At 36.1% G+C, this 22724-nt stretch overlaps 1 protein-coding gene across 1 annotated transcript in view; it reads right to left on the bottom strand.

Annotated features, from left to right (window-relative positions):
* Positions 1-16319: 16319 nt before the first annotated feature.
* Positions 16320-22724, bottom strand: part of vipr1b (vasoactive intestinal peptide receptor 1b) — a 73927-nt gene continuing 67522 nt past the window's right edge. The window contains exons 10-13 of the mRNA XM_038293605.1: positions 21453-21544; positions 20821-20950; positions 19710-19751; positions 16320-17415 (exon numbers count right to left, since the gene is read on the bottom strand). Of these exons, the coding sequence (XP_038149533.1) occupies positions 17224-17415; positions 19710-19751; positions 20821-20950; positions 21453-21544 (456 nt within the window). The 3' untranslated portion in view covers positions 16320-17223. The remainder of the gene's footprint in view (positions 17416-19709; positions 19752-20820; positions 20951-21452; positions 21545-22724) is intronic.

Raw genomic sequence — 22724 nt, forward strand, 5'->3', positions numbered from 1 at the left:
TGAGGTTATTTGGAATATCTTACCTTTTTAGCAAAAAGATGGCAAATCATTCTTTCGTGGCTAGTGGCTAGCACTGAAATTTTATTCTAGTCTACCTGCTGTTAAATTGAACTATTTGTAGCAAGAAGACACAGAAGGTAATTTTATCCACTGTAGATTATCACTTACCACCATTTTTTTCTTTTTCTTTTTATGCTTATCCTTTTTTCATAATTTTTTTGCTCTCTGACATATAATTTCCCTTCATGTTTGCAGGTGCATCATTAAAGGCCATTCCACATCACCTGCCAGCTCTACTGAATCCCACAGAACGGGAGTGGACACGTATTCCGACAGAGCCTCTTCTGCATCTTACACTGCAGGCTGACTAGACAGTTGCAAGTAGAAGGGGCCCCCTTAAGGAATATTCCGATAACAGTTTTGCTTTACCTTTCTGCTGTGACAATCACTGAATTTTAATGGCTGTTTGTTTTTAGATAGTTGTTAAATTAGTTAATAAACAAAGCAGCTATTGTCCCGGGGCCCTAGGCAATTGCTTAGTTTGCTTGCCTTGTTGCAACGGGTCTGTCAGTGTGCATGTGAGTTAAAGGTGGAGGTACTGTATGGTGATGAGGTTGAAGGCTTGGTATCCTTTAGATTATGTCAAAAGGATGTTGTTCTTCTACTCTCTGGAAAAGGACTTTTGCTAAGCTTTACTTATTTAGTGTGGATGCAGAGTGCATTAGCATCTCGGTCAACTAAAAGAAATGTCCCCTTGCCCCTTCACTATGATTTCCTATTCTGCAAATGTCCATGAGGATCCTGGGATAAAACTGTAGTCCAGGATTATCTTGGCACAACTCTCCCCAACAAGGACAGGGGGTAGTCGTACCCCTAGTGGTCGGCGAGTGCATTGCAAGGGGTACATGAAAATATTTTATTTCTCGGGTAGTAAAATAAAAAAAGAAAGAAATGAAAAATGAAACAAGCTTTTTTTAACTAAAAAGAACATTATTATATGTTTGAGTTCACCTTCAGCTTTGACACACATCAAAACCAAGCAGAGGAACAGACTTGATGTAGAGAACAGCCTGGGATCAGTTGTTTTTTCCCCCCACACCTGAGCTCATCAGACCCAGCCCAGGTGTCATAAATTATGAAAACAGTGTAAAAAAAAATTGAGTCAGTCTAACTCTAATTTTAATATTTTTTTTTTGCCCAAATCCTCAAGTTTAAATGTGATCATTGGGGAGTTAGTCAGAGGAGCTCCCATTTTATAAAGGTGGATTTATAGTATGATTTTATTTTGCATTTATTTTGATTAAATACTAACATATTTATGTTTTTTTTTTGTTTTATATGAGTTGAAAATAATAAAATGCCAAACTTAAATAATTAGTTATTGTTTGTTCCACATTTGGACAGTCATCAATACTTAGAAAGGAGTAATCGTGTTAAGAAAAAAAGCCTAAAGAGGTACACAAGTCAAAAAAGGTTGGGAAGCACTGCTCTAAAAGATTGAGTGATGCTGGTACACACAGGCCTCATTTTGTAAATCCACTGCCACTGTTATTATAAATCATCTCAACCCTCATTATTGATTCTGGTTTTGTGGGTTATACAGTAGACGCCTTTGAAGACAATGCACAAACCACCTCAGTTTTTTTTTTTTTTTTGTAACTGTTTTTTATTAGTGTTATTAGATATTTGTGAGAGTTGGATAGGATGTTTATTTTGTTACCTTCTCATTAAGCAGAATTTAAACAGATGATACTTTCATTTTTTTTAAACAACATGCACTGGAAAAAAAATTGAAATCAGAAAAAATCGAAAGATAAGTAATTTTTTCTTAAAATAAGTGCATTTGTTCTTGGATTGAGAAAGTAAAAGAGACATTTTGACAATGGAACAAGACAATTTACATTTGAAATAAGAAAACACAACTGCATTGCCTTATTTCAAGTGCTTATTATCTAATTATCTTATTTTAAGAGTAAAAACACTCATTCAATTGGCAAGCTATCTAATTTACCTACTCAAATTAAGGGTAAATACACTTAATTTAATACTTTTTTATGTTTTCCAGTGTGGAATATGATTAAAAATTCAATGCTGACAGGATGTCCACATTAAGACATCTATTGATCTCTTTTGATGTCTTGGTTTACACAAGATGGGCTGTAAGGGGTAGAAGGGTCCAGGATTTTATAATTGTTTTATGGGTAAATAAATACAGAGACTAAAGTTAATGAATTGAAAAAATGTTAATGTACTTCTAGGGCTTGAAAGGCTTGCTTGGAAGCCTTTAAGAAATGGGTAAAAGACTCAGACAAACAGGAATTCAGCCCATCTGAGCATCTACTTTCTCTTCCTAAGGCTCAGAAGCTGGACCTGAGTTCATTACAGAGCAAGATTGATGAGTTCATATAGTCAGGGCTTTTCAGATAACTTGATTTTAAACAGGAACGTGTAGCGCTACAGAATTTCTTTTATGACTTTTTGACATGTAAAATTTAACAAAACGATACATTAAAACTGTGCATTATTTGAAAATATGAGGACATTTGGATAAATTAAATTTTAACCTGCTGAATTGCATTTCATGTAAGTGTTCTGATGAATTCGGCTTTAATTTTTATTTTTTCAACAGAATATATTTTCTGTCAGTAAATACTATTGATGTTTTGAACCGGCTCAGAGGAGTCCTGATATTGGGGAACTCAAGACTAAGGTGATAAAGCGTAAGTCTTCAAACCTGTCTAACTTCGAGTCTTTAAAGATAAGTCATCAAAAAAAACAGAGGCCTACAAATAGTTGGTCAGCAAATATGAAAAGGCATTGATTGCTCAATATGATTTTTGTTTTAATTGATTGCTGTAATTTCAAATATAAATAAATAAACAATAAATGATTAACATCTACATCTCCATTTTACAGTGTTATATTATCTTTTTTAGAAATAAAAAAAAACATTTTTTTTGATGAAATTACTTTTATATCTAAGCTGTTGCAGTCTGTAACGTGGTAAATTCCAGCTTCTTGTGTGCCTCGATCTGAGTAGCGTTCTTTGCTATCTCCGGTTCCAGATGGTATACTCATGGATGCTTTTCATATTCCTGTTTATTCTTTATCTAATGCCTACATCATACATTATAAAGGGACAGACCACATTCTTCTGATGTCCTTATTTGCATGTCCTGGTTTTGAACCTTGCTATAGCTTTACTCATGCTTTAAAAATGCCCTCAGATAACATACAGACGATATAAAATTATATATTGATTGTTTCATTTATTCATATTTTTGACAGCAAGGTTAGGAATACACAGTAGCAAATGTGAGCGATAACTTAGCTTTGTACTTAATTTTAATGTTGTGTTGACCTCTCCATTTTGTCCATCCTTTTTCTGCATCTGCTTTTCAATCCGTCTTTTGGGCAAGGCTGAAGGGACCCTCACTGCCTACATCCTGGACAAGATGCAAATACATCACATTCATTTGCTTAAAGCACAGACTTCATCACTTTCATTTGACTTTTATTTGCTAGACCAATGCACAAAAGCACATAATTATGAAGTAGATGGACAATGGTTTAGTGATACAGGGTCATGCAGTATGATGAGTTTGGGGACCTCGTAATTGCCCTGATGGAAACTAGACTTTATCAAACCGAAGACCACCTGGTTCAGGAAACTCTGAGAGTTCCCTTAAGAAAAACAAAACCTGAACTGCAGTGTGCATTTGTATTTTTGGGGAAAACTGAGAAAGTTAGTAAGCTATGCCTTGATGAATCATGGCTGCTTTCTTACATAGATTTTGTATTTAAACGTCTTTTAATTTGATATCCCCAAATGAAACCTGTTGCTAAGATACTTCACTTTGGGTTCACCAATGGGTAAATCTAAACTCAGAAATAATTTGCCAGTTCTATGAAGGCCTAAGATTTTTTAAAGAGCACTAACAGAACAAACAGCACAAAACAAAGAAACAAACAAACAACAAAAACATTAACTTTAAAATCCTTGCAGAGAACTATTCAATTAAACACCAAAGGATATCTGCATAAGGCATGTTTGCAAAGCTGAGGTCAATACAGGACAGTCTATGAAACTTTGCTAACTGCTGCAAAATCCCTAAAATGGAGGCTGAGGTTAACCATCCTGCAGGAAAACAACCCCATGGTTACAATCAGAGTGTGCACTAGATGTGTTGATCCATCACATTATGTGCTAATAAGGTAAGGTTGTAGCTAACAAAATTTGAAGATGTTTAAGCAGTATCAACCCTATAAATCTTCTGGACAGTGTGCATATCCAAGCAATAAAAAAGCCAGATTCATGATTATATGAAATAAATATTATAATTATCTGACAAATATCTCACAAATGTATGCAACATGGTGACCAGATGTCCAGCAGCCAGGCTGAATAATTACTTCAGCAGTGCGTGAAGACATTTTTCTCAGTGAAGGCAGATCCGACCAGATTAGAAAGCACGCCTGTGCCAACACTGTGCCAGGATTATAAATCCACAATGAGTCATATGTTCTTCAGATGAATTATGCATTCAAGTTAAGAGTGAGATCTTACATCCTGGTATTGTATTAAGGTGAACAGCAATTTCACAGGCTTCTCTACACCCTGCTTATCCATAAATCAAATTCTGCAGCCATAAAATCATTTCCCCTGTGTTGTGTAATGGGCATTGGGTATGAGTCTGAGTCTGAGTAACGGCTGTCTAGTGAAGCAAAAAGAATTACCTTAAAAGTCTTGATGTAAGAATGTGACAACAACCACGTATCTTAGGGTACTGGGAATTATACAGTAAACTGACACAAATGTGAGCCTGTGTCCAATGATTAATGTTCGTTTTTCTCCTTACTGTGAAGAAAGCAATGTGATTAAGCAATACTAACAACAAACAGAGCTGTTTGTAATTTCAGCAAGGGCGTACATTCTGTGGTTTGCTTCTGAGATATTGACAAGAAGGAAAATCTATAGAAGTCCTTATCACCACCTCACTGAAACATAAAAATGGTATTTAGAATTTCAATCTAGTTTAAAAGGGTTTGATTTATTTCTTTCTTTTTGCAAAAAAGTGGTCTGTTGGATTATTGAATAATTTCTACATATAAACAAGATCTAAATAATTAAGTAGTAAAAATAATGTATTCAATATTCATTATTTGAGGCTCAATATGAGAGGAAACTGTCCTAAAAATATTGATGAATAAAGTTAAATCATCATCTGATCTTTAGGTGTTTAATTATAGTTTAATTAATTAATTAATTAATTAATTAATTAATTAATTAATTAATTAATTAATTAATTAATATATAGTTTGTTTGAAAGTTTTCAAGCTCTAAACTCAGATTACCTTTCAAAATCTTTCAGAATGACGTCTGTGGTTCAGAAAAATAATAGGATGTTGCTGGACTAAACCAGCAACATTTCTTTTCAACACAAGGGTAAGTTTTTCTTTACATTTATCTTCAGCTTTGACAGACATCAAAACCAAGCAGAGGAACAGACTGGATGTAGAGAACAGCCGGATATCAGATGTTTTTCACACTGAGCTCATCAAAGCAGCTCAGGGGTCTTGAATTTTGAAATAAAAGTAAAATAAATGGAGTCAGTCTTACTATAATTTTTCTTTAGTATTTGGTTGCAATTCATCAAGTTTATATGTAATTATGATGGAGTTCCTAAGAAGAGCTTCAGTTTTATAAAGGCAGATTTATATTATTATTTTATTATGTATTTATTTTGATTCCTTACTTGCTTCCGGGTAACATATTTATGCTGTTTTTCATTTGAGGTGGGAAGAATAAAATGCCTAAGAAATAAAGGCTCATTTTAGAATCAGTTATTGTATGCTCCAATTTCGGACCAGTATCAATACTTGACTGAGAGGGGTACTCATGGTAAGACAAAATGCCCAAAGGGGTGCAAAGGTCAAAAATGATTGGGAAACACTGGACTACACTACTATGGTGAAAATGCTTCTGAGGACAAGCCGTGACAATACTATGATCAGGTCCCACAAGTTTTAATCTGAGCTTGGATTGAGATTTTGAGTGCTGACAGTAAAATTGCCATATCAAAACACGAATAAGACTCATTTGATATATTTTCTCATTTATTTAATTGAATTATTTATATGTAAATAAGCAGATTCTGTTCCATATATAATCTTATCAAATTTGTTCAACACCAATTTCCATTATGAGTTGATACTGAGAAAAATACAGGCTGATATTGGCAACACTGATACAATACTTGCAAATACACCTGAAATAAAGTAACTGCTCTATAACAGTGGTTTTCAAACCTGCTTCTCAGGACCCACTGTCATGCCTGTTTAGGGGCTTCCCTGCCCCACAAACCATCCTTAACAGGTGATTAGCAGGCCTCAGCAGCCTTTGGTGGCAATAATGCAATAATATAATGGAGGAGAAACACATCTAAAACAGAAAAGTGAGTCCCGTGTTTATACTTTCCATTTTTTCCCCCCTGTGTTAATACCTGTTCGTTCTAATGGTAAATTCCTTTCAAATATTTAAAGAAAGAAATAAATTCCACAATTATTGCACAAAATTGCACATTTTAAATATTAATCGAACAGTTATAGCTTATTGGATTCTAACTTACAAAACATATATTTTATACACTTTTATTTCCAACCTTCTAGAATATCTTTTTTTAAGTTCACTAAAACTTCTTTTTACAATTGCTCTGTATGATCAATATCATCAACTGAAATCATTAATTTGTTAGGAAATCTGTCATAAGAGGAACAGATGGACCCAGTATTCAAGGACAGACAGCCAAAAGGAAAGTACAAAAAGTTTATTAACAGAAAAATCAAACAGACAGAACAGAACAAAAGCGGGGGCTGTGGAGCTGTGGCTCGCGGCGACTGCAGGAGGCACCACCCAATCACGGACACTCTGGTGCTCTCTGACTCTTTGACACCACTGCTCTCCTCGTCTGTTGCCGCCATCAATTCTGCATATTTTGTGTTATAGTTTAACCTGAAGCCTTTGACTACACTGTTGTGTTTCAACTTCCCACCATTTTCCCACAAACATCTCAGGTTGTGTTTTGGCTATGTGTGCAGCTAAAATACTCATCAGAGGATTTCATTTATAATCTGCCACTGTTTGTTTGAAAAGCATGCTGTGCTTGGCATTATGTACTGATGCATTACACACCAGGCGGAAGAAAAAAAGGGAGTTTCCATAAAGCATTTAGGCAATTTTCTGGTTAACATACAGTAATGACTGTGTTATCAAAAGTTTTGAAATTTAAATGTAAATGTAAACATTGCTTTTAAAACCTAAAGTTCTGCTATTGGTGGTATCTATATTTTGGTATTGTTCGACATGTCGCAGTATATATATGCATTTGTTTAAGAGTGAGAAATTACAAGTGTGGCGGGTTAGCATGTGCACTTGATGAAATGCATGTCACAAGATCAATGCGTGAGAGTTGAGAGCCCTGCACAATAACTACCATCAGTGTTTTTAAAATACAGCAATGAGTTAAGTAAAATCAGTTCAATCTGCTGACGATCCTGATTACTACTTTGACCTACAACCCAAATATTTTTAGTGTGATATTGAGATGATAGCATACAGGTTCATTGGCCTCTCACCATGACACTTGCCCTACTTCTCCACTGATTGATCTCACACCACAACTCAATCAGTCTCCTTTAGCCATTAATTCTCCTACTGCTCGCTTGCTCTGCTCTTTTGGGTGGCAACAGGCCCATAATTATAGGAATGTGGTCCACAATATGTATAGTTCTACACATTTAAAGTCTCTTTATTGTCTGAATAAAAAATGGTATCCAGTGTTTACCACTTAAAGGCAAGTGAACTCACCTGCAATATGTCAAGTAAACTGTTATAAAAAATACAACCTTAAAGTCTAAATAGTTCATACACTACCATTCAAAAGTTTGGGGTCACCCAAACAATTTTGTGTTTTCCTGAAAAGTCACACTTATTCACCACCATACTTTTTGAAATGAATAGAAAATGGAGTCAAGACATTGACAAGGTTAGAAATAATGATTTGTATTTGAAATAAGATTTTTTTTACATCAAACTTTGCTTTCGTCAAAGAATCCTCCATTTGCAGCAATTACAGCATTGCATACATTTTGCATTCTAGCTGTTAATTTGTTGAGGTAATCTGGAGAAATTGCACCCCATGCTTCCAGAAGCAGCTCCCACAAATTGGATTGGTTGGATGGGCACTTCTTGCGTACCATACGGTCAAGCTGCTCCCACAACAGCTCAATGGGGTACAGATCTGGTGACTGCACTGGCCACTCCATTACGGATAGAATACCAGCTGCCTACAGTATTTCTGCTCTAAATAGTTCTTGCATAATTTGGAGGTGTGTTTAAGGTCATTGTTCTGTTGTAGTATGAAATTGGCTCCAATCAAGAGCTGTCCACTGGATATGGCATGGCGTTGCAAAATGGAGTGATAGCCTTCCTTATTCAGAATCCCTTTTACCCTGTACAAATCTCCCACCTTACCAGCACCAAAGCAACCCCAGACCATCACATTACCTCCACCATGCTTAACAGATGGCGTCAGGCATTCTTCCAGCATCTTTTCATTTGATCTGCGTCTCACAAACGTTCTTCTTTGTGATCCAAACACCTTAAACTTGGATTCATCCGTCCACAACACTTTTCCCCAGTCTTCCTCTGTACAATGTCTGTGTTCTTTTGCCCATCTTAATCTTTTTCTTTTATTGGCCCGTCTCAGATATGGCTTTTTCTTTGCCACTCTGCCCTAAAGCCCAGAATCCCGCAGCCGCCTCTTCACTGTAGATGTTGACACTGGTGTTTTGCGGGTACTATTTAATGAAGATGCCAGTTGGGGACCTGTGAGGCGTCTGTTTCTCAAACTAGAGACTCTAATGTATTTATGTTCTTGCTCAGTTGTGCAACACAGCCTCCCACTTCTTTTTCTACTCTGGTTAGAGCCTGTTTGTGCTGTCCTCTGAAGGGAGTAGTACACACTGTTGTAGGAAATCTTCAATTTCTTAGCAATTTCTCGCATGGAATAGCCTTCATTTCTAAGAACGAGAATAGACTGCAGAATTTCAGATGAAAGTTCTCTTTTTCTGGCCATTTTGAGCATTTAATTTACCCTACAAATGTGATGCTCCAGAAAACTCAATCTGCTCAAAGGAAGGTCGTTTTTGTAGTTTCTGTAATGAGCTAAACTGTTTTCAGAGGTGTGAACAGGATTGGACAAGGTTTTTCTAATCATCAATTAGCCTTCTGAGCCAATGAGCAAACACATTGTACCATTAGAACACTTGAGTGATAGTTGCTGGAAATGGGCCTCTATACACCTATGTAGATATTGCACCAAAAACCAGACATTTGCTGCTAGAACAGTCATTTGACCACATTAGCAATGTATAGTGTGTATTTCTTTAAAGTTAAGACTAGTTTAAAGTTATCTTTATTGAAAAGTACAGTGCTTTTCCCTAAAAAATAAGGACATTTCAATGTGACCCCAAACTTTTGAACGGTAATGTATACTGAATAAATACATTTTGTTTCAAAAACCAATTCCTCACATTTTTTTCTAAACACTGATAGAAGTGAGTTTCTAAGCTGTCATATGCTCTTTAAACCATACCTGTAGGAAGAAACTCTCTGCAGAGGACTGATCAACTGTTCCCTTTTTCAAAAATCTCAGAATTCAGAGTGGTTTCTGAATGACTATTGGTTTCTGTGAGCAAAAATACTGTGTATAAGCTTCAAAAAGAAAGACAAAAAAGAACTGGACCTTGCACCTTACTGTGGCAGGGTGCGCCATGGGGGCCTGGGCGCAGGGTGGTCATTTCCATAACACCAAAATAGAAGACACTTTTCAAGACTCAGCAAAGCTAGGATAAAAACCTAAACATAATATCAAACCTATAACATAGTAGGACTATGTTGTACTCACCAAAGATGTAAAGATCTACTTCCCATATGTGTGGCCTTTCCTGGCAGCATCCAATAGTTTATCCATGTTTGTGCACTCCAGTGTGAAGTTGACAGAAATATGTAGCTCTACCATGACACTTTCCACATCAATTTATCTAATGTGTCCATGCTGATGACAGCATTGTAAAGATCTTCTCTGTATATGCATTGCTGTATGGAATGGAGAAGATATAGGCACTGACATTTCTTGGGTTTACCAGTGGGACATACGCTTTGGAAAACAGTTTCAGATATCGCTCCTCACTGTGGCAACCTCACACTCCTGGGGAGCTGAGAATAGCTTCCACCATGGCATATTCCTCATACAGTCCATTCATATCAATGTTTTTCAGCTTGTAGGCCAGGACTGCATTGCTGTACTCTTCATAGGACACAGCAGTTGTAAGGCCAAGCTTTGACATTTTGCTGTGAAAGCTGTTCTCAGAGAAGTAAGTCCTATCACTCAAATATTTGGTTGCTCTTTCATAGAACTGTAAAAATCAACCTCGCATTTTGTTGTCAAAATCAGGTGTTAGTTGTTTAAGTTTGGTGTTTACAGCTAAGCCAAAAATGGTCCTTCAGCCTACTCTCAAGTTTCCATTTAAGTTCAGTCAGGTTATGTTGAAGGATTTGGCCTAAAACACCTTAAGGTCGTAGGGAAGCGGCTGTTCCAACGGCTGCATTTCCAAATTCTTTACACGAGTGAATAAAATGAATGCTATTGGTTGTTTGTCAAATGGGCGGGATTGTTGTGCAGCAGGTTTGCAAGCAAGTTTGGTTTTTTGTTGGTTGGAAGCATCTCGCTAACCAGTTACAGTAGCAGCTTAGTGCTAGTAGGTTCTCAATGGGAAATTACATTGGGACCAAGTAGCACTTAGATACAATATTGTCAAGGAAAGCTATGGACAGCGGAAACACGCAAGAGGAGAAGAGTTTTGTGTCGGAGGTTGTGGATGAGTCTCCTCCGTCATACATTTTTTATTTAGAGGAGGAAAGCGGATACAAAGATTTTGTGCATGAGGATGCCAGGGCGGCAGAAGCTTTGTTTGGTGTAGAAGGATTCCAGCCGTCCATGTTTGAGCCCTTGCCTCGCAACGCTGCCAGTTTTGTTAGCTCTACACCTGCCAAAGACACAGACGTCATCCCCATGAACGCTGGGATGTAAATCAATGGTAAAGTAAATAATTTCTTATTTCAACCGTTGTGTATATTAGCTACGACATATGAATCAAGATGCTATGACCGGAAAAATTTGATTGACAAATGACCGTTGATATATGATTGGCCAAATTTAGGTGTACAGGCTGACGTATAACTAACTGGCCTGCATAAAATAACGGGGAAAAAAAAGATTTTAAGACAGGATTTTTTTTTTTAAATAAAAATTTTCTAACTTCTGGGACAATATGACTTCCTTACGACTTTAAGGAAGGACATCTCAGGGACTTCAGTGCTTTCTTTTGCAAAGCACCTCTACAAAATCTTAGGGCATTCTTCTTCATCCAGGCTCTGAAAATAGCTGGTCAGAGGCTTCCAGCACTTCAGCATTCAGTCGATGGACGGCAACAGATCCAGCCATCTTGTGATGACATGCCGGAGCAGGTTGCACTCATCCACTTCCACATTTTCAATCTCTAGATCTAACTTTCCAGCCGCATATGTATTGTGGACAGGTGGAAAGAGGGGAAGAGATGTGACACTGGTCCAGTCATTTGGCTTTTTATTTATTTATTTATTTGACAGGGACATTGTACAGTAGTTAGCATTGCTGCTAATGCACCAGAATTCGCCAAGAGACTATTTTTCATCTGTTGTCCCTGGAAAGATCTTAAAGTTGTCTAATCCGCTGTATGTGGATTAATGGAAAGACTTTCAGATTTCTTCTCTTTTTGCTTTTTCCCCACACTTATACTTTGCAGATCATCAATCACAAAAAGCAGTTCTCAAATAATATTTGTCTTTACTAAGTGAGATAAAAATCCAAACCAACCCAGCTGTAAATCATCTTATACCACTGTTCGTGGAAATTACTACAATCAAGCATTTGCATTTACTTAAAATAATTTTTTTTTTACATTACTTTAGAGGATATGTTTTTGTCCTTTAGTGTTTGAAGACTTCTGAACAGGAGAAGATGAACATTTCTCCCGAAGGTAGCTCTGATAGATTTCAGACTGTTTCCAGACTTTTCTTTGACCTGGTAAAAAAACAACTACTTATTATGAATCATTGCTCATTAATCAAATAAACAGATAAGGATTTGTTTATGTTTATATGTTACTGGACTGCAGAAAATTATTTTAATTTAAAAAGCTTTTTTGTAACACATTTTATCATCTGGATCTCAGACACAGCTTGTATTTTGTAGTTTATCTTCAGATAAAAATAATCAATAATAAAACTTGACCAAAGGAAATGTTTCTTTTAAACATCAGCTTTTTTTTTTAATCTTGGATAGATCTCAGAACAGCTGTGCTGATCAAAGCACTCTCAGGTCAGCCAGAGTTTATGAAATCACTTAACTCTCCAAACTTTCACTTCTTTGCCCCATGATTATTTTACCAGTTTCATGAATTTTGAAAAATGCTTAAGGGCAAGACACCTGTTTCAAAGCTAAGAAAAAGGAAGAAAAAACCCAGAAGAGTTCCATCCAGTTTCTGTCTTGCATCTGCATAGGAAGATTTACTGCAGAATATAGCATAATGCATATTAGCCTCAGGGTCAATGTTTTCAATAACCACTAGGAGTTCGATAGAATGGCTTGTCATGTCTGCTGATCCATTGGTTTGCATCTGTTACATTTTCAATGAATTTTAAATCATGTTATACACTTCCACATTTAAATTACACCTCCACGTTTAAATGTAATGGGACTACTGAAAATTTTGAACTAAAGCCAAATGAGGTAAGGGTACAGGCCTTATCAACATGTTTAGCTGGGTTTGTCTCTCATATGGCTATCACAGATTGAAAGAGGTTAATAGTCCTTGAAGCTGCAGGAACAACTTAGAGACAAGCCTTTAAGTGAAAAGTTATCTCATTAAACTGAGTTGGACAGGTTTGTTCAAAAATCACAGTGAAGTGTAGCTCAGAGAAAATAGAGCAATATTTACCAGCTGGGAACACCATGTCTAACTATGGCATTTTAGGTCAAAGTCTCTTATCATGTAGGTGCTGTAGAGGCCAGAAGGCCAAACCACAAAGAGTTCTAGACCAGAAATTCACTAATGAGGTTATCTTTGTGGTAATCTGTCCACTAAAGTACCTGGAACATTTTGAAATATGCCGAGACTCAGCTGGTCAGTACCCTGGTCAGTAAGCAAATTAGAGTTATAATCATTCAACTGACAATAAACTAGTTCTACCCTTGATTTTAATTACCTATTAATTAACTATAACTCCCAGTTCTAGTTATCCAATATATTCATAATATTCTGGTAAGCTGGCACAACAGTCTAGAACATCAGAACATGACACTACTTCATCCAGGTTCAATGCTGTTTTTTTTTTTTTACAGTTTAATATTCTATATTGTTATAACTAATAACTATCAATACGCAATAATAACTAATATTATAATATTATTTGTGCTCTACTGTAACATGTATGGTGAAATATAAGAAATGCCACTCAACATGTTGTTTGATACACAGAATGGAATATTGCTCAGTCCCTTTCTTTAAGTCTGAACCATATTTCAAAGGTATTTTCTGATAGTTTTGTCTTCAAAGGGCACTGCGACCCTTTGCACAATTCAAACAACAAAAAAAAAAAAATTGCAGTCATTACTGAGATAATTCCTTTTGTGAGCTTCCCAGAGTGCTTCCAGACCTCTTATCTGTCTGTTACAAACACAGCTTGTCCTGTTTTTTTTGACAGTATTGCACATTCTTATCAGGTGAGGCACTTAAGTACATGGATAATAGGTGCAGGAACATTTTTACTGGGTCATCATCTGTTACTTAAATCTGGACAGAATGCCAAATGAAAAAAAAACAGTGGATCTGAAATATTGAAACACAACAGTATCAACAGGTTGTTTCCATTATAGGAAACATCCAATGAATATGAAATAAGCCAAATAGAAAGATGGTTCAGGATCTGATCCAGGTCAACTATGGAGAAAAGAAAAACATTTTGTAAACACAATGCTGGTTGAGTCAAAAAAAAACAAAAAACAATTTCAATGCAGGAAACTTTGCTTCTAAAATTTTTGTCTCAATATTTTTTTATTATTATTATTTTAAGTGGAACAATGCCAACATTTATCGTCATGTTACCATCTCTCGTTTAAAAAGTTACTCTTTGCAAAAAAAACCTTTTCAAATGACAACAGGATGATCAAGATAATACAAAAAGAAATTTCAAAATATTCACAGTTTTTAGATTTACACATTTGTCAACCAGTTAAATACACACAGTCAATTTACAGCTTCACGCATTGCACACATTGAAAACATATAAAACGTAGCATATAAATAAACTTAGCAATTTCTATTATAAGCACACCGTAGAATATCTGATGAGTCACTATCACTTTTCCACATCTCCTCAGTAATATTTATTGTGTTCCAACAAACAAAATGGATCAAAGTGAATCACAAAAACAGCTGCTTGTAGTAATCTATCTGCAGTAAGTTATTAGAGAAGGTAAATATAAGCAAATTCTCACTATTACATCAATAACTACCAGCAACATCACACAGACAAACAAAAAATAAAATCTTTGCTAAAATCCTTAAGTTCTGTAGCTTTTTTTTTTGTGGTTTTAATGCTACAGATTCTATATTTGTGTTGAAACTGAGACACTTATGAGGTCGTAAACTCTAGTCAGCCACCTCCAGTCCTGTAGTTATACAGGAAAACAAGCTTTAAGTGCTTTTAAATTTTCCTGTTAATTTAGAAGTCCAGCTAAAATTACCATAAAAGTTAGATGAGAAGGATAGCACAGTTTGGCAGCAAAGTACAACAAAGAATATTCTAATATTCTTAACCTTTCTTTCTATTCTGATTCTAAGCGCTGTCCCGTCGCAGATACTTCTCATGCTGGACGTGACGGAATTCACTTACAGGAAGAAATAAATGGATAAAGGACAGAATTTCCCACCGATTCCCATGCCAAAGATCACTTGGTTTGTTACCCGATAACCTTTTTTTCATTGTCTTTTCAGTTTCCTGTGTCACTGAATCTCGCTCATGTTTTGTTTGAACTCCAAAAGCACATAGTCTGGGGGGAGATTTTAAAAGTAAGATTGAGTAACACTTTATCCAAGCTATTATGTTTGAAAACTTGCATCTCTTTATGACATTTGGTCCAGGCTAGCATTAAGTGGATACAGTTTGGCCTTTGTTTATCTTAAATCCAGATTGGTTGATCTCTGACACATCTTGTCAGAAAGAATTCTTGTTCTAATGTCATGAAGGAATTTAAGTAATTTTGATCTAAGATATATTATTTGCTTCCTATGTGAACCAGTTTTCAGTCAAACAAAGTGCCTGATACAAAACTAAAACAATGTAAAAAAAAAAAATAATTCAATTTAGGGGGGAGCTTTTTTATTATTGAATAACACTGTCTTGTTTTACTGAGACCTGAATGCCTTAAACTTACATTTCAGAGAAATAATCTTCCAATTTTTAGAACATGCTAGCTAAGTAGGAGGGATTTCTGCAGTGAATGATACTTTATGGGTCAGATTGAGTCATAGGCATTTTAAGCTTACCTATCTCTCAATAGGATATTTGAACTGATAACCCTTTTATTGCAGGGCAAACTCCTGGATCCGACGCCACTGTAGCCCCACCGGTGAAATGACAGCAGTATTTTCTTCAGATTTTCTTGTCTCCAGCAGATAATGTGTGGAACTGGGATTTTCAAGACCTAAATGCCTATGATTCTCCAACTTGCATCATGAAAATGTGGATGTTCTGAAGTCCAACCCATGTTGGCTGAGAAATGACAAAACAACACTAACAACTCATTTTATTTTACTTTGCTTTACAGCCTTCTTGACTGCCTTGTCAGTTTTTAGACTCCAGTGGCAGTACGTTTTATATCTAACAAGTCAGTGGACCTTTCTGTAAATATTTTACATAATGGAGGTTTAGGGATTCAAGCTTGTGTCGGTCCACTGGAGCATGATCAGGGCTGCATCTTTGTGTAAGAATTACTCTTTTACATTATGAATCTAAGTTTCTACTTCTCTTGAAAAAAAAAAACAAAAAAAACTATCACATAAAAAAGCCTGTACATTAGTGTAAATCTAGAACACCTATGCTGGTAAACAATCACTGGTAGCTTTTGAAGGTTTAATTGAATCCACGCTGACTTTAGAGAGCTTTATATACACTATTCACTTGCCTGTACAACATTTAGTTACTCTCTCCGAGTGTAAACATTCAAGGACTTAGTTGTGTAAAGGTATTTCCTTTCCAGGGTCACTACACAGCCCAGTAGCTGACAAAGATTAGTGTGAAAAGTCGCTTGATAACGCTGGAAGCAGGCACTTGTCGGTGCCTGAAATGATAAAGACTATTCACAGGATCAGGCAAACCAAAAAGGGAATGTCACACTGATAGAAAAAAAGAAGGCAACCAGTTTGTGTTTAATAGTGAAAGTGCAGAGAAGGACATTGGCGCTCCAAAACACTCAGAGCAGCTCACTGGTCCTCATGCTTGAGCTTAAAGCACTTGAGGAAACCCTTGATCAGTTTCTCCACTACTTTTCTTTTACTATTAAAGAACTGAAAAAGCTTTTTTCCCTCACACCATCACAACACAACAGCATATTAAGTATTTTCCAACTAAAATACTGGAAGGTTTCTATTTCTTTTAGGGCTTAACTAAGTTACAAGGAGTTCTTTGTTAAACAAAGTGCTTTTGAATGAGTTCAGGATAACATCTAAGCAGGTAAGGTACAGTTCACATTTTGGAGATAATAATTACATTCTTTTATGCGTTTTTACCATTTATTGTGACAGAATAGAAAAAAAAAAATAAGCAAATGATCAGAAATGTTTGACCCTGAAAATGAACCTGTCAGTGTTCACATAAAAATACATAAAAAATGTTTTAAAAAAAATGAAAATAAGATAACTGTGAAAAAGTACACCACAGATAATTACCTATACTGATGAGTGAAGGTATTATTTTTGTTCAAAATAAATGTAAACATGGGTTTTTGCCATGAGAGAATTTCCTTACAGGTTGCTCTGCTTCTTCTCTGTTTTTGTGACTTAAATGGAGGACAGGTCTTCATGACAGGAGGACGAACCCCGTCTTGTTTTGGGACTGCAACGTGTCAACATGGTGATTTGGGTGCTAAAGTTGTTGCTGCTGCCGATGGATGGATGTTGGTATTTGGTGTCTGAACCCATGTATCTCTGCAAGTGCCACCGTCGCCATTTCCTTTTGATCTCCCCTTGGACCTACAGCGGATTAAGGAAACCCACAAACACATTTTTTAGAGCATTATTGACCGAAATTAAGTTTTTCTCTATCTGTAATATATGGTGAAAAAATAAAAATACAAACATATAAAGAATTTCCAGATTTAATGGAAAAATGCATTGGGTACAAATTTCACAAGTGTACCTAAATAATGTTGCGTTTTTAAACAAATACACAAATTCAGATGATTTGTTTTTAATTGCACTTCAGGTCTAAGCAGTATTTTTGCATCTTTAAAAACAAAACACACAAATCCAGACACAAGTAAATAAAATAAAAAAAAAAAGGCTAGGAATAACCCGGAGCTAGCGTAACCTACAGTCGTAGGAAAAAAGTTGGATGAGATCCGCAGAAGGCTCACAGAAGAGGTTTTTTCTCTCTGCCCAACCTGTCAAAACACATTGCCATTTGCGCGAGGAGAAAAGTAGTCTGAGCGCAGACAGGTTTTCAAGACTCCAGCCGTCCTTGAACATGGCCGCTGGATAGGCACCAAGGGAGCAATAGGGGGTTACGGGTCATGCTCAGAGACCCAGAGTGGCAGTCGGGCTCAAACTGAGAACCTCAGGATTCCAAGCTCTATGCCCTAAACACTAGACCAGCACACCGCAGACTTTGTGACCTGAAGAGTTGAGATGCTTTTGAGTTATTTAAATTATTCCTCAGGCCAATATACATTGCCTGACACTATCAATGCTAAGAGCAGGGCTCCCCTCTTGGAATTCCGACTACGGTATGTAAGTTGTAAGTTGGGAGAAGACGCACCGTCAATGGCCTGGTCATAAGACCTGGAAGAATGTATCGCCTTAAGCCCCCAGGCTCTTATATAGCCATGGAGCTAAGGCTTTTGCACTACCATTTTTCCGTCTTCTCAACTACTGGTCAAGGCTGAGGCAAGAAAAGACTTTAAACCTTCTGAGGAGGCTAAAAAGAGAAAACATGAAAGGGATTGTGGAAAGGAGTTTATTTCTTGGTATTGGACTAGTAAGCTAACACTTTTCTTCTCGTATAGAGTCTTATATCTATTATTATTTTCGATGTTTAGTAGAAGCAAAATACGGGAACAGGAAGCTGGTGGACTACAAACAAAAGCTAATCGAGACGCCCGGTCCGACCCAGTGGCTCTTCATTGGACCTCGCCCACTGGCCCTACGTGCCTCATGCCCTCCAAGCTGAACCTAGAAGCCTAGGGCGGTCCCGAATCAGAAAACATGGGAGGCTGGTCGGCTGACTCTTTGTTGACTTTTGGGACAGTGCTGTGGCGCTTGTGGCCACTATGGGCACTAGACATGAAAGTTACAGGTGTAGTAAACAAAAGTTAGACGGTGTGGCTTTAAACACTTTATCATAGAAATAGAGCCCACTTTGAAAGGTTGTATATTAGGCAGAAGATTTGCAGTTTTTCAGCAAGGAAAACCTTGATGCAAGCATGACTTATTTTTTTTATTTTTTTGCATGATTTTTTATTTTTTGGTGCTTTCACTGAGTGCAGATATGCTTTTACTTTGTCCAGGCCACGTGTACGGTTACTGATCGGACTTCAAGAAAAGTACTGAGATTTTTCTACATGTGGATTTTATTTCCTTTTGTATATAGTCGTAAATATTATTTCTTTCAAGATAGTTATTTATAATAAATAAGTGAGAATCCTCTTTTTCTCATTCCCTAATAGCTGTCCCACAAGATAACAAAGGACACTTCGTTTCCTTTAGCTTTAACAAAAACACACCAAACTATGATTTCTGTGTACTTTTACAATGCCTTTTGCTCACCATCTTAAAAAAAGCTGATATTTTTTCCTTTTACCTTTTAAAATATTAAGTAGTTATTCACTGCTTGACAATGTACTAGAAAAATGGGTGTACATAATAAAGCTTATAATCTAATGAATTAAATAAAGATACTTAAGTTGTTTGGAATTTGGGCAACCTAATAAGGTCCATAGTGTTATTCTTGGTTTTGTAATTTAGGAACCTTAACTTTCTTGTTGAGAAAAAAAAAACTTGTACAAATTATTATTCAGACATTGTAGCATCAAGGGATTTAATCTGGCTCAGCACTGAGAACATAATTAATCTCTCTAATATCTCACTTCTTATTTTCATCCCGCCTAGCAGGCAGACTACAGAGCACAGCTCCAGTGACGCAAAGATTGCTGGAGTGAGCAGCCTAATGCCTCTAACAACCATAGGACTGTATATGAATGTAAATGGTGAAGCAAAGAAGGAGCAGAGAAACCCCAATGAGTATTTGTGTCAATGTTTAATCAACGTACCTCAGCATTGAGGAAGCAGTAAAGGACTGCGACCACAAAGCCCTAGAGAAAAAAAAGAACAGATGTTAGTATAATACAATGGGATGTTAATGGAATATTCTGATGAGTTAGTTTATCTTGCCTTTACAACTACAAAATAAAATTAAGAACAACATGTATTCTTTGACAGAACACCCAAAAACGTAGCTTTTATTTTCTAGCAGCATTCATCCTATTTTCTCATTGGTTTAATCAAAATAAGGAATCTTTTTCACAAAGAAGTCCCACATAGAGGACCTAATAACCCACTTTTGGTTCTTTAAAGCATTTTATGTGTGGTTCTCATGAACATTAATAACACCAGCTATAAAATCAAATGACACAAGTTTGCTCCTAAGCGATGCACATACAGTCCAAAGGATGGTGATGCGTATATCTTTATGTGTGGATCCTTTCTTATGTTTTCTTATGTTTACCCAACATCTCATTAATGCATTTCTACAGTGACAACGTAATGCTTTATTTAAGTAACTGCACCTTCAAGTTTATAAACAAATTAAAATATTTGTATGTTTAATAGTTAAAGAACATGCCGAGGATTCTTTTGGCAAGTCAAACAAATCATAATGGGAGGAAAGAATCTGCTTAAGTGCCTTACAGATGGTGCAGAAGTGACTTGATAATAATGTTACATAATCTCATGATACTGCAGACACTCTGTCTGCACGGTGACGAAGGTTAACTCTTCCCAGCATACCAGATGCTTGAAGTGACCTTTTCAGAGAATAATTAATATAGATAATAACAGAGAGCTTCATAAAAAACAGGGTTTTCATTGCTGAGCAATGAATTGCATGGAGAGCTTAACTTCTCTTTGTTAGTAAGTTAATTTGTATAATGCTTATAAAATTTTCCTCCACAAACTAAAGTTACTGACATCTGTCTGGGCTGCTCTTAGACCTCAGCTATCGGCCCAGTTATAATAAGACAAAATAAGTCTATAGTTCTTTTTTTCTAATTTTTATTTGGTCGTTTAGCCCTTTAGGAATCCATAAAACAATTTTATATCTTTTGGACATTTGTTTGAATATACACGTTTTCTATAATTTTCCACAAATAAAACATTTCATACCTGAAATGATCCCAAAATCAAGTCAAAAATCAGCCGTAATTCCGTCTTCACTTGCTCTGGGATGAAAGCAAACACTATAAAATTGATTCCAAACAGAGGAATCAGAAGCAGCGTTGATTTCGCAAGTCTCCTGAAACGACAAAGCCGTAGATTTAAATCCATCCACTTGCTTTATCCATCAAAACCATTTTTAATCAGTTGCTTTATAAAGAAGGCGACTCTGACATACTTTTCCTTTTACATTTCATCTCAGGAAACCAGGGATGGGAGGAAAACAACATTAAAAGTGTCAGTGGAAAATAGCTCATGCATTATAGCTGGTATATGAAGTGCTCTCCATCACAAAATTCACTTGACCACACTGAGTGCTGCGTCTCTGAAGCTGTCAGTGGGTTTTGCTGGTTTTGCTTGGCTTTTCTGAAGGCCGAAAGAATTAGTTATCACCTGATTTTCCCTAAGCGCTACAAACATGCTGCAACTGTGAGGGGAACAAATCTGTGTATCATATAGTAATGCTTTATAAAAAAGTTTGTTTAAGATATTCTGATTTTATGTGTTTGACATTAATGTACTTAAAAAAAATCACTTAATATTAGCTAATGAATAACAGAGAAATGCGTCATCATACTCACAAATACTGGTTGGACTCATTTCTTCCGATATCTGGACAGTTGATCTTCTGGCGAAGTATTCGAATGATGCAGATAAAGAGAACAAAATTGACCTGTGGAAAACATTTCAGAAGAGAGGACATGTTTAGGATAGTATTTTCTTAACTGGAACTGAATGTTGGTGGCAAAAAAATGCTTTAATCTATCATAAGTCATCTGGATTTAAGAATAGGGGTGTCCCGATACAACTTTTACATTTCAGATTCTAATATTGCAGCTTGGAGTATTTACAGATACTGATACTGAACCGATATGAAAACCATATGAATCATACATACTGTACTTTTATTACTTATTTTTTAATGTTTAACAGTACAGTTAAAATTCCATCAATTTTTGGACACAAGCCACTGGCTCTTCCCATTAGATCCAGAATAGAGTTTAAAATCCTCCGTCTCACACATAAAGCCCTTAATAACTAAACTCTTGCATCTTATATCAGGGAACTGATTTTTCCTTATGCTCCAGAATCACTACTTCATTCTGCAGGTTTAGTAGTGGTGCCATGGGCGTGGGTTTACGTAGGGACCATAGGGAGATGTCCCTCCCAAAATTTTGGACCGACCTACTTGTCCCTACTAAAAATTAGATGTGAATAACATGTTTATAATTTACAATACAGCATGGTTGCAGCAGTAGAGGAGTTCTGGATGGAGAATATTGACAGACGAAAACATGTTTTATCTAAAGTGGAAAATGTTTATACATTTTTTTTGAATAATTTTGGTATAATTCCTGCTCTAAGTTGGTCGCTCTGTGAGCTAAAGGCATCTTTTAGAGTCTCTATACTCCAGTTAATGGTTAATTGATTACTAAATTTGTTGACATTATTTCAATAACTGATTAATCCAATGAATTGTTTCAGCCCTTAATAAAATGCAGGAAATTAGTTAAACAGAGTAACTACAGCCTAGATGTAGAACTTGTAGAGTGAAGTTAATATATTAAATGCTCAGTGTCAGTTCCTCTTCTAGTTCCAGTGCTCATGTAAATACAATACATTTATTTTGCATCCCTTGAATCTATTATTTTGCTTTTTTTAATGATACAAAGAGAACATTTAAAAGATAAGAGTGGGTTTTACCTCTGTTTACCTATGCACAATTCTATATCTTCAAAATAAAAGAAAGTATAAATCCACATATAACAGACATATTTAGACTATATTCTGTTTAATAAGCACAGATTTACCTACTGTCTTAGTCGCTGGTAATTTCAAATGCAAACCTTTTC

The sequence above is a fragment of the Cyprinodon tularosa genome, unplaced genomic scaffold (assembly GCF_016077235.1).
Source record: "Cyprinodon tularosa strain WSP-4 unplaced genomic scaffold, ASM1607723v1 ctg33, whole genome shotgun sequence".
NCBI classification, from domain to species: Eukaryota; Metazoa; Chordata; class Actinopteri; order Cyprinodontiformes; family Cyprinodontidae; genus Cyprinodon; species Cyprinodon tularosa.